Source organism: Ambystoma mexicanum, chromosome 12, assembly GCF_040938575.1.
Source record: "Ambystoma mexicanum isolate Mex_15411 chromosome 12, UKY_AmexF1_1, whole genome shotgun sequence".
NCBI lineage: Eukaryota > Metazoa > Chordata > Amphibia > Caudata > Ambystomatidae > Ambystoma > Ambystoma mexicanum.
Genome location: NC_090936.1, coordinates 666,374,260 through 666,387,868, shown reverse-complemented (window position 1 = coordinate 666,387,868; position 13,609 = coordinate 666,374,260). Strand labels below are relative to the sequence as shown.

The window sequence follows — 13,609 nt, the reverse complement described above, 5'->3', positions numbered from 1 at the left end:
AACCTAATAATGTCACTTAATTGGCTCAAAACTATAAACAAAAGTCATAGGGACCCAGTCTCCCAACCACACACTCTGCACTCCCTGCTCTTCTGGGCACAACATACGTCATAAGCATTAAGCTGATAGCGCCATATGAGTAAATACAACCTTCTGGCCCCTATACCGGGTACCTCAGGGATTTGTGTTTGAGGTGCAGAAGACTTTACTATTTTTAGAAACGTCTTCACTAAATGCTACTCTGCTTGTCTTTCGATCTTCAGCATGCAATGTTCTGGGCAACTCCCTGCCCCCAATTTGTGAAGTGGACAGTCTAGGGGCATTGCTAGGGGAGTTCTAGAGGGGCTATAGCCCCAGGTCTTTTGGTTGTGGCCCCGGATAGCAGCTCAGGAGCTACAAACAGAAGGATAGCTAGTCCCGACAGTCCTGACATTAGAGTAGCCGCGGATCTTTTCCAGACCTAGCAACACTCCTGGGGGACACTCCAATGACAGAATTCTCAAACCTTGCTACACATGTATTTATTCTAAATAAGGGGACATAAACCAGGCATGCTTCTGGCGGGGCACAGAAATAAAGTGTTGGCTGGCCTAAAATCCTGCACAGCCACAAATAAACCAACATATTCATACATTCCAATTATCATTCAGCCAGTTCTCAGTGGATCCGTAACTAGGTCAATTGGAGAGCTGGCCCCCAGCCTTTTCCCTTCCAAAATTAGCCTTCTAACTTTAAAAGATTCACTCAGGCCAAGTGAAACACAACCTCAGCCCCAAATAAAATTGAAACTTCCTGCAACACACAGTAAGTAAAGAGATGGGTTTAAGATCCCTTATCAGCTACTAAAATTAGTATTAGCATGTAAGCCAAAGTACTTTGCTCTTTTTTAATTAATCAGGTGCCAGGGTTTTAGTTCATCTGTTGGCATACGTATGAGTGCTCGACGGTAGTCTGAAGTCTCACCTGCTTAATGGACAAGGAGAACTTCATATTATGTTTTCCCACTTGCATAATCATAGTTTTGAAATAATGAATAATGTATGAGTACATCATTACTATAGCAATACTTCTGCAATGGCTCAGTGCCCACCACAGACTCACTAAGATCCTACCTAGTTTAACGATTTCAGATAAACAGGAGTAGATCAAGGCCATAGAGCCCCCCCCCCACACCCCCCAGAGAAGGAGGGAACCATGCACTGTCTCCACATTTATATAAATATTAGGTGTAGATTGAGGGTCTTTGTTCTGAATAGGAACTATTTAAGAGACCTTCTGAGTGTTCCGAGTAAAAAGACCAACAGATATGTTCTTATATTGCAATAATAGCACTCTGGCCCACCACTCCAAGAAGGTCAAAGGCAGTCAAAAGCACAACGTTATTCAGGCCTTCCAGTTCAAAACTTTTGGGAGCTTAAGGCACCTTATTTTCCCTGTCAGGGTTTCTGCATTCAAATTTCTAAATTAGTTTGCAGTTTCATTGGGTAATTGCATTTGAACTGCATATTGGTCCCCAAATAAATGACTAATATAATTTACCCAATCGCAAACAGTGCCCCTCATGCTTTTGACTGAATGGAAGCTTGCATTTTATCCGATGAGTGGAAGTAACTAGTTTTCATTTGGTAAAAAATGTTTAAGCTGCTGCTTCAATATTTTATATTTGTAAACATGTGATTGTGTAGCGGGATTTCCATCTCTTTGAACAGAATGTCTGAGCCGACAACGATTCTACCTCGCTGCTCTTACTTACCCTACATTTTGACAAGGTCGATGCATAGTTGTCATGGAGAGTCTTCCGCTGTTCCACTGATTTAGTATGAGAAAGCTATAACCTTCACATAAACCACAGACAGTAGAAATGTGTATACTTTTGTATACGGTTAATTGATTAACTAATCTTACTGGCATGCTTTTAATGACACTAGTCCAAGATCGTGCATTCAGACACAGGAAGTCTGTCCTCAATCATTCATAACTTTTGGAATGCAAGATGCAGCTGAAAGCCTCTACCTCTTGTGAGGAGTCATGAATGAGAGACGGACACAAAGTTGTAATTTTCTCAACATTTGTCATGTTTATTAAAAATAAAAGGGGGGCAGGATAAAGACCTATCTGTCCCGATCCTAACAAGAATTTTCCTACCTATCAAACTAAAGCTAAAGAAAATTGGTGTCCAAATATATCTATGAAACTCTTGTGTATAGGCGCGTTATAAATGCCATATCATATCATATCTGACCCTGAAACTAACATATACAACCAAAATGTGTAAGGTCCATATATCTGTTTCCAGTTCAATGGAAATGTGCAAAGGTTCAAAAGTATATCTCCAACAAAGCAATCCTTGTGTCATGGGTTAGACTCCCTTACCCTGAATGAATCAATTCAGGAAGTCTTTTGAAAGAGTTCTGTTCCAACAGTGGTCTATTCAGTTCAATGATAAATGTCTCTTTCATCCAACACATTCCTCAAATTGCCAAAGTAAATGTCTCTTCCAAAGAACACTTGTTCAAAACCAAAGCAACAGTTTCCCTCATGAAATATTCTTCTCAAGATGTCAAAATGATTAATTAGGAGGGTGTAACAATGGTCTTTTCCATGGAATACTTTTCTCAAGATGTTAATACAAGTGTTTCTTTTATAGAGGTTTTTCTTAGGGTGTTAAAGTACGTGTTTCTCTCATAGAATACTTTTGTCAGAATGGCAAAACAAATGTCTCTTGTTGTACAATAGGTTCTCAGGATGATAAGGTAAATGTTTTTTTTCCACAATACTGTTTATAATGACAATGTTTTCTCCTTTACACAACTGTTTCTTTCCTGGTTTACTCCCCTGCCAGGAATGATTTCCACTTCACATAACTACTCTTATGCTGGTTTACTAGCCTGCCACAAATGGTTTCTATTTGACACAACTGTTCCTTTCATAGTTCACTCGCCTGCCAGTAATGGTTTCTACTTTTCACAACTGTTAATGTCTCTCTACTTTGGCAATATTTGTTCCATGTTTCTTCACACTGACATCCCATATGAGGAGAATTGTACAGTATTTGCACAGTTCTTTGCTTATGGCAATGTGGGTTCTGAGTTTCCCCAAACTGATATCTCACGGGAGGAGAATTACACCCTCTTTGCCTTTCTGTCTCTTCTTCAAAGTCTCTTGACTGGTGGCAATGCAGGTTTCAGGTTTGCCCAAACTGACATCTCATGTGAGGGAAATTGTACCCCTTGTTGCCCTTCTTTTCTACTTGGTCGGTATTCAAATTGCTTCCTCAAGTGTCCTTCAACTTTATAACACATTCCACGGACCCCAACTCCATTTGGTTGACTCACCAGTTTAACGTGTATTGATAACGAAGAACCGTTATCAAGATAGATTCCCTCGCTCACACAGAGCCTCTCTTGGTTCCTGCGTTGGTCACTCGCACCTCCGCCAATTGCCGTTCTGCAAGGCCGCATCTCATCCGGTCCTGCAGTGGCTGACTTTCACAGCAGACTTTCTCCTCCTGTACGTGACTCCTCCAGGCAGATGCCTGTGAGCGTCATCCTCCTCCAGCATGGCTCGCCAATGTGACTCTGTTTTGGCGTTCGTCTCCGGCTCTGCATCCTCTGTGGCTTTCTGCTCCTTCTCCTTCCTCCAAACTGTGACCACCTCATCTACTTCCACACATCTGATGATTCTTCAAACAGCTAGTCTGCATCTCCAGCTCAAGGTTGTTTCTGTTCCACACTGACTCCTCTCTCCTCTTCTTCATCCCAGTATCATAGGTATTATGGGAATTTAAGTCCATATTGTTATTAAGCTTTCCAAGGCTTTATGCTTTCAAATGATTGTTGGAATTGAGTTTGTCAGAAACAGGAGTTGTTATGTGAATATTAGCGGTTACACTACTTGGCTCCACTTTGCAACACGCCATTAGTCTTTCCGGGTGATAGGAAGAATCATGTGTTAATGGAGTTTCCACTTCCCCCGATATGTTTTTCCTCCCATATGATCCTCCTTCATAATACTACCCTTAGGGGCAGGATCAGGTAGTGGCTGCCTTTCCCAGGCCATACAAAAGGAGGCCAACTCCGGGATTTAGTGATGCTTTCACAGGATTCATCACACTCTACACTATTGAGTGCAATGCTCTAATTTCCTCTTTATACCATCTGCTCCACAATGTTTAAATTGTGAGAACCAGAGTATATTTTCTTCTCTTTTAGAGTCCACGTCTTAAGAATGTGTTAGCCATTTAACTTTTTCAGGACAAGCTGATGTTCTTAATCTTCTAAACAGCTTCAGGAAAAGGATTCATTGTGATTATATATTAAGGCAATGCACAGGCTCACACTCCAGAATCTACATTTTGATTGTTTTTGTTTTTGTTTTAAAAGCAGAATCATGGAATTGTAATGAGTTTTAGACAAACAATGTACTTTAAAGAAATGTCTATTCACCATTTTATAAAATTTGTCGGGTACTTGTGTATTTGAAGATGTTCTTGCTGGAGTGGATAAGAGAGCTTGGATATGTGTCAAATTTCAACCTCTTTCAAAATGGCTGCATGTTTGCAACACATTTGCCACTTCTGCATGAACACCTGGAGTAACAAGACTTGAACCTCTACGTCAGCATCCTTGCCTCCTCCAGACCAAGATTTTGTTTATGGAGTTTTCTTAAACAACTTCAGGGATGTAATGGGGTTTTAAGCTCATCCTTTAGATTGGTTTCCCTTTTCCTTTCACAGGAAGATGTGTGTGTGTGTGGGCATTGCATCTGAGATGGAGCTGGTGCCTGCAACATTCATGGTATGATAGCAGGCCATGATTAACCGTATTATTTAATTTATAAAGGGAGCTGTAGGGAGGTTTAATGAAGAACATTGGCCTTACTTGTCACTAGACTGAGGATGACAGGCAGTTATATTTGAGGGTAGCATCTGTTAAAGGGAGCTGTTAACTGCAGTCATGCCCCTGGATCAGGAAAGTTCAGATGAAATGAAAATCCCTGCATATTAAGCAAACTAAGATCGAATGTATAATTTTTGCAAGGAAGCACTGCAAACACTGGATGTAGACTTGGCTTCTAGATATTGTCTTGAGAGGTGCTTCCTCTGCCTGAAGCTGATGTCTCTCATTTTAATTGAATTTACAATTGAGCATTAACAGTCATGTGCACGTGATTAAGATGATGTCAGATTACCCGTTTAGTTTGAAGATGTTAACCTTTTTTGTTTGAAAGTGTATTTCAATAAGACATTCAGGCTCTTGTTTGGTCTAGAATTTATGCAGTGAGAGCCATGTTGGTCGGCTGTTCGAAAAAGCCTTTGGTAATTGATTGGATCAGTCATAATACTGTGATATCGGTACTGATCTAATACCACATCAATAAGAACAAGTTGCAGTTGGTTGCTCCTGGAAACTGCATAATGCTTTTTATCAAGTGTATGTAGTTAGACTTCTCCAAGCAGAAATTTCCAGAGGATTAAGTCTCCAGGCAATGTCTAAGGCTAGAGACGTATAGGTTTACACGGTGAAACACCTTCGATTAACCATTTGCAGGGATGCATTTGGTGATCTAAGATTTACTTAAGATAAATCCATGTATAAACTAAGAATGATTTTGATAGGATTTTGATTACTTAGAGTTCATACTATGCTTTTGGGACTGTTGAAATGCTGTTGGTTTAATGAATTATTCTGTTGATTCCGATTTAAGGTAGAGTTTGTCTAATGTACAACCGCTAAAAAAAATAACATTATTGAGGCAATTCTTAGCGTTGACCCAGCTGTGCACGTGAAAAAGAAAATACGGAGAACATTTTACATTAGTAGAATGCAAATTGAACAGCTGTGTGTAATTGTGTGGGCAAGGTCCCCATGCCCCAATAGACCTAAGTAACACTTAAAACAAAAGAAGCACAATCACACTGTGCTGTCAAGACACATACAATGTATCTGGGTTGTATTTAGCCTTAGGACAAAGCTGACACGTGTTTCGCCTTCACAATCTTCCTCTGGACAAAGCAGAGTGTAGAGGTGTAGAATGAAGCCAGGTGAAATCACCTTTAATCGTCACTTTTACTCTGTTTTGTTGAAATTGTAAATGCCACCTGCTACGTACACTTGTGGAAAGCGTTTACTAATGGATTCCTATAGGAGATGCCTGCTTTTAGCAGGTGCTAAATGGAGGCAGATTCCATAGGATTCAACCCGCTCAAAGCTAATTTACTACCAAGACGGCGGAGGTAAGCACGGCAGAGATCTTAACACGGCTTTCTGTCCCATCTCCACCTTTAAAGCAAATGAAAAAGCAATAGAGAGGAAAATGAATGCGTGAAACCATTACGCCTTGCTTTTACACCTTCATTCCCCACTTCTCTCCATATACAATTAGCCCTCATTAATATCTGTGAGGAACCTTTGGTCATAATAAATGTTAATAAATGTTAGTGGATATTATTTGCATACTACTGGCATATTCTGAAAACCCAAATGAGTTTTACTTTTCAACAGCCCAATGAGCTCAGCCCTAATTGCTAATTCTGTGATTGTTTTCAGATTTGCGCTTAATGTATTTCTATAGTAAGCCTGTTTTTCCATCACCTGCAATGAGAAACGTAGGGATTTTCAGTGATCTTTGTCCATTTGGTGTTTTCGTTGTATGACGCACATTTCTGAGCCCCATACTAGAACCATCCACTGTTCAATTTCCTTGGTGTCATTCATTTAAAAAGGTCACATAGGTTCCTCGGGGTTTCGTGTTGGAGACCGGAGTACTGATTTTCTTGAGCACTACAATGCCTTGGTTCATTATTTACTGAATACATGGAGTTATGTGTTTGTTAATTTATTCAGCACAAGACGACACCTCGTTCTTAAGCTTGCTCGCTTCAAAATGTTGTGAGAACAGTCTCCAACAACTATCCCCACTCAAACCCCACTCGTGTTTGATCAGCATAGTTAATGTTGGTATAACGATTAAGGTTAGAATGTGGATTTGTTTAATTGATAAAATGCAAGCAGGAGCCAGCGCCAAAATGTTACATTGACAGTGGTAGCGAGTGTGACATAAACACATCCCAAGGTAGATTGTTTCTGGAAGACTGTAGAATTGAAGCCTCACAACGGTTATATTGTAAATACTTTAAAATTATATTTTCTTTTTTCAACTCGTGATAAACACATAGATAAATTGGTAGAACTATTGTCCACATATATGAAAACCATTCTCTGTTATATTACTAACCTTCTTTTAAAATTATTTCCTTTCTCCTAGTATGCGACTGTCATGATCAGGGTTCAACCAGCAGCACGTGTGATTCAGTGACCGGGCAATGCTCATGCGGGCCAGAGACCCAGGGCCGCCGTTGTGATCAGTGTCTTTCTGGATATTTCGGATTTCCCATCTGTCGAGTCTGTGCCTGTAATGGCAATGCTGAGCTCTGCGACCCTAGGACCGGGGCCTGTCTAAATTGCAAGGGATTTACAACTGGAGAGAACTGCGAAAGGTACAATATGACACTTTACACAAGCACTGTTGGTCTGCCCCACACCTCAACTATGCTTCACAGGGACATCATTACACATATTTGCCCTATTTTACTACACTTACATAATTTTAAAATATGTTGTTAAATACAGCAGCACAAGCTAATCGCATTATTGGAAGAACCATTGCAAAGCCTGAAAAGTGTCAATCTCCCATCTCAGGTAAAATCACCAACAGAAGATGTTCCATTCAATCTTCAAATCCTGGGAAACAGGACTTAGCCTGCAATTCTAGCAGTAAAGCTAAGAAATGGCTATTTGGTCATACAATCCTACAACATGCCCCGCAAAATAGTGAAATATTGTGTTATTGGGTCACCCCTCTATCGCTATTGTCAAAGCCAATAATTAATGCATCGCTGTCACAAGGACAGTTCCGGTATTCTTGAAAGCTGAACACATCTTGGCCTTAATGAGGAAACCTGCCTTTAATACATTTTGTTGAATTACATGTAGCAAGTCAGTGTCAATCTTATATCACTAAATAGTGATTGCCTATAAAATGTAAATTACTAATTTAATGTCTTTGTTGTATATTTCTTCTCAATACCGACAGGTAATGGAACAATGTACTAGAGGAGGCTGTGTTTATATGTTAGCCCAGGACAGTTATTATATTAGCTATGTATTCCCTGTATAAATGTGCAGTGTATAACTAGAACATTCCATGTTGTGCTGTTCTGACCACTATGCGGTTCCTAAACTGAGAGCCTGTTGGCGCTCTCTAGAATTGAGGAAGAGAGAGAGAGAAAGACAGAATGTGAGAGAGTTAGTGAGTGTGTGTGTGTCTCCTGATCTCTGTACATTCTAGTTTTACTGGAAAACACACACATTTCATTTACGTATTTATGGTAGTGTTTTGTACAGTGTAAATTAGGAAATGAGCGGGCACTGCTTGGTTCAAATTGCTTGTTTGTTAGAAGATATTGATTAATCACAAATTCATTTGTTTATGGGGTGCAGCCCACAAAAATGTGCCAACGTGTTGGGCACAAAATTATGGACAGAGAAAAGAGACCTAGGCTAATTGCCTTCGGTGTGGGCCGTACACCCTTAATTCCCACTGGGGATTATAAATAGTTTCGAAAATAATTACAATGAATGCTTGAGTCCTTTTCTGTTTTCAAGTAAATGATCCAAATTTTAATTTAATTCTTCAAATTAGAATTTTTCAAATTATAAAAAGAATAGTTGCTTCCTGGTTCCTTTGTAAGCAAACATCAAAAAATGGCCAATGCATTTCGGATATTATAATCCTTCATCAGGGCCTTATCCAATCTATGTCCAATCTATATTACACTGCATATCGATTCCGACAAAATATTATTAATACGTTTTTTGTATGTGCATTTAGGTTTGATGAAAATCATGAACAGGCTAGCCACATACAGGAAACAACATAAAAACAAAGCAAGACATAAGAAAAGTCATAACTAAAGCATCAGCAACCTTCAACATGTTATTCAAAACGAAAAGTGTTTCAATGTTAGATATCATGGTGTGCGCCTCTACCATCACTTTTTTCTTGTTGCGTGATCAGTATGATCATGTATTAAGCAACTGTCTGCGTTATCACCGTATGGTATATGATCCTCATGCTAGCTCTAATCCGTTCTCTTTCCAGGTGCACATCCAGTGTTATTATCTATGTGCTTTTTAAATACTATATTGTCTAGCCCTTCTCCTCCAGTGTCTGACTGTCTATCGTGTTATTGTTAACATGCATTATTGGTGGTATTCAGGAAATTCTGACCTGGTGTGAGCCAGCGTCTGTAAAGCAAAGCGGCTCGGGGCGTTTAGCCTGATGATAACCAGCGTCTACGACACTGCGCGGCTCGGGGCGTTCCTGTGGTATCCTACGGGCAATGATTAGAAGGCATCACCTTCACCGGTTTGAACAGTGCCATTGGCACAGAAAACCATTTTAGATCACACTAAGCTATGCTAAACACTCACTCAATAGGCTATTCACAACATAGAACAACACAATGCTCTGACATTATTTTGGCCTATCACTTGCATATCAATGTATCATAAAGGTGTGTGCTCCTATGTATTCTATGAAACTAAAACACAAGTGCATGTATTTTGCACTTCTTAGTTATGCCTACATGTTTCAGCTCTACAGTGGAAGAAATCCGGAGCCTTCCTCAGGGGTAAATACATTGGATGCAAAACTCAGCAAATGATTGTTGTCTGAGTGAGCTGATGCATTCAGCTCTTGTGGGTGCGCAAACTATGTCAGACCAATGAATTAAGCAGAAATGTCTGTACAATTTATACAAGAAAACATCACAGTGCTTGCATTTTGTCAAGACAATACAGCTTTGTTGTGTAAAGAAACTAATGTTATTTGTCTTTCTTAAGTCTATGGAAGCTTTTAGAATTGTGAAGACAAGCAACCTCCCAAAACAGGGAGGCTTTACTTTGCAGTATCTCAAATCCCAAGTAGGAATGAATTGCTAAAAGTATTTGCATTTTCCTTTCATGTTTGAGTCGGCTATGCACTTGCCCATATATGCACGTCTTGTGTAAAGTAGCCTTATCCCTGGTGCCATATTTATATCTACTGATGCTTTGGAGGGGAACATCTCCGATTTTAAACCTTACATAACTATTAGTAATATATGTGTGCCTCGCATAAGAGAAATGAATCATTATTCGTGCGTCTCATGCGAATTCTCATTGTTGCTTCGCTTGTACACAAACTCCTAAATACACAGATGAAAAAGCAAAGCCTCTATTTGCTCTTAGTACAAGCAATTGAACGCCTACCTTTCATCACTTCCATATTATCGCAGTCAAATGCATAAAGTAGCCACAAACACCTGGCCTTTGGGCTTACTGCACAAAAATACCCAGACTTGCTTTTAAGTGGAAAAGGTTGCTTTAATGTGACAGGCCACAGCTCACAAATAAACGCTAACCTGGCTCCCTGGCCTTAAAGACTAACATATCTGTTTTAACAAATTGCCAAACAATTAAATAAATAAACAGTTTCCATTCCCGCACAATGAAATAATTAAAGCATTTCAAATTCCTTCCTTCCTATCCTTTGCTCCCTTACGTCTCCTTAAAATCCTCTCAACCTTCATTCCCGCTTTCTCCCATCTTCTTCCTGAGGCCACGCCCCTCCTTCTTCAATACCCGTTCCCCCTCTTTGTACCCACGGGGTAGCCCGTTCATGCAAACAGCGCCACCCTCTTCCTTTACCGCGCTAGAACCCCATTGTGCATCCCCCACCCCTCCTCCAAACAGCCATGTCCCCGGCACCCGAAAAACCCTCCCCTGAGATGTTCTTTCTGCCCCACCCCCTAACCTAGGTTTTCCTCTATTCCCAACTTTTTATTATGTCTTCCACTGCCAACATAGCGTCCATTAAATAATAACTGTTTCCGTATACCGAGAGATGCACTCCGTCCGCCTGAAAAACTAAAAAATCCTCATAAATTATCTCCTGATGCTCCAGCACTTGCACCCCCACAGTACTACAAAACTTCCCGATCTCCCTGTTAATCTTCTTTCTTGTCCTTTCCACTGCCCCGTCATTCACCGCCCCCTCCAAACTCTCCTCGGCAATAACTTTGTACAAACCAACCTTACCCTGGGCCATATTTCCCTTAACCAGCTAAGATCCCTTTTCATCTTGCCTAACAATGATACTCCTGTGTCTCTGACTAAGTAATTCTCCCCTGCATGTACAATTATTCCTTCCAGAACCCCATGGCACTCCCTCAATCCCGACAACATGGGCAGCAGTTGGTCCCACCTAAGCCCCCCTACCCCCGACCATCTCACTAATGCAATGTTGTAGCTGCAACCCAGTTCTGTCCCAAAAATCCTTTTTTCCATCTCCTTCCCTGCCCATTTTACAATTGAATGTCCACAAATCCATATCCGTGGCAACTCACCACTCCTCCGTGCCCCATCTGCAAAAGAAAAATTGTTGTGATTTTCTGTCCACCATTTCCAACCCCCCCTTTAACCTCCCCACCCACTACACTTGTCAAAGTTCCTAACCGGCCCCTTTCCCAAACTCTCTGATGTACCCCTTGTACTTTCCCGACCTCCAGCACCCCAGACTTTTAACCTTCTTCTCTGATGGCCCCATCCTGCTACCCTCCGATGCCTTCCCCATCCTGAAAGAATGAGTTCCAAAAACCTCTGCTCTCTCCCCCAAGGCCACCAAAGCCCTCCTCATAACTCCCAATACTTGTGCTGCCGACACTGCCGACCCGTCCTCGTGCTGAAAGACCAACCCTTCTCTTCCCCACATGTCTCCTTCCAAGATAATCTTATCCTCACTGGGCACAACTTCTTACTGCCCCTATCCAGAAGCAACTCACAGCCTTTTCCTTTCTGGTCCGTCTTCGAACTTCCTATTTTAATATCCACACCGAACTCTGAGAAATGAACATCCCCCAACCTTAGACCTCCTTCCCCACTTCTCCCCCACCAGCTCGGACACCCTAAATGCCCCAAAGAAACACCAAGTGAATCATGTTGAAAACATGTCCCCCTCCCATGCTGTCCAGCACACCCCCTCTAAAGCCTTACATAACCTAACCAACATGGCCGCTGATATCGGTCTCCTGCTGTCCTTTTCCCTCCTGTTCTATCTTGCCCAACCTTCCAACATTCTACATGCCATCTCTCCGCCACTTGGCTGAAAGCCCCAGAACCATTTCCTGTAAAAAGCAATGCCTGCCAGTTTCCCCGTTATTGTTGCCCTCGACCAGCCCTTGTCCATACACACCAGTAGAAAGTTAATCACATCCTCCCTTCTTCTCTCCTCTGCGTCCACCCTGCCCTTCCAGCTGCACGCTCCCCCCTTATAAATTCTGACCATGCCCTTTTGTATGCTGTCCTAGATGCCGGGGCTAGTGAATCCCCCACTAAGGACAGTGCTCTCATTTACCTAGCCGCCACAGCTCCTCCAGGATCTGATGGCCGCTCCAGTCCGCTCCTAGAATCTCTGCCACTAAAAATGAGATAATGTATCAGCAATGCCATTATCCTTCCCTGGCATGTGCGTTGCTCTAAACACCACATTCCACTTCATACAATCTAGTACAAATTGCCTCATTAATCTACCCACCCTCTAGTCTTTTGCTGACTGCCTGTTAAACACATTAACCACTGCTTCCCTGTACCTTCCGCAGCCTTCTCCTTAGGAACCTGCATTACCTCTGGAGCCACTGGCTCGTCCACCTTGTCAGTTTGTACTTCCACCGAGGATACACTTGTCTCCCACTCCAAGGTCGCTGTGGTCCGAAACCCTGTTTCCCCACCTAACCCCTGTGCCCCAGCTCCCTCCCTGCATGTCCCCCACCTCGTGCCCGACCTGTGCTAGCTGCAGACCACTTCCATTCCCGCTCACCTCTTTCTGCCCCGCCGTCACCTAGCTGCGGCATCCTGGCCTCCACTCCGACACTCCTCATCTCTTTCCTCACTGGGCTCCTGCTGCGGGTACAAAAAACCTCAGCAGACTCCCCTAACCAATTTCCAAGCCATCCTCTTGCACTTCTGCCCGCCGAACCTGACCTTCCCTTTCAAACCTTAGACCCCTTCTTACTCTTTCCCTCCCTCATGAACCATTTTGCTCTTCATCCTCCCACTGTCCAACATTCTCTTCCTCCATCATCCCCAATGAAATAACATTATTGTTGGGAGCGCACGCTTGGGCCGGGCAGCTCCTCTTCCAGTGAGGTCGGGGCCTCCGCCCTGCCGCTCCATTGATGTCTTCTCAGCGGGGCCGTGACGACCCCTGCTTGCTCCTCTCTTCTTGGGTGATGGGTTCTCTCCTCCACCCTTTGCTCCTCCGTGCTAGGGACCATGCAACGCCCTCTAGTCTGCTCTCTGCATTCTACCGGAGGGGCCGTTCTCAAGCCCTCTCCTGCCGCCTCCTCAGGAACCACGGGGGCCATACTATGGCCTCTGCCTAACACCCTCCAAGGTGGGGAGGTCATTCCGCACCTTACCCTTACCTCACTAACCGACAGGGACCGGTCCCTCCTCCTTCCACCTGCACTCTTTTGCAGGTATTTACCTCCTCTGCCCTTCTGCACAGT

The 13,609-nt window shown here is 42.5% G+C and overlaps 1 protein-coding gene across 3 annotated transcripts in view; it reads left to right on the top strand.

Moving 5' to 3' along the window:
- The window catches only part of LAMB4 (laminin subunit beta 4), a 933,969-nt gene that overhangs the window by 552,035 nt on the left and 368,325 nt on the right, over positions 1–13,609 (top strand). For all 3 annotated transcript variants that reach the window (XM_069629159.1, XM_069629158.1, XM_069629160.1), the window contains one exon: positions 7,267–7,498. In XM_069629159.1, the coding sequence (XP_069485260.1) occupies positions 7,267–7,498 (232 nt within the window). The remainder of the gene's footprint in view (positions 1–7,266; positions 7,499–13,609) is intronic.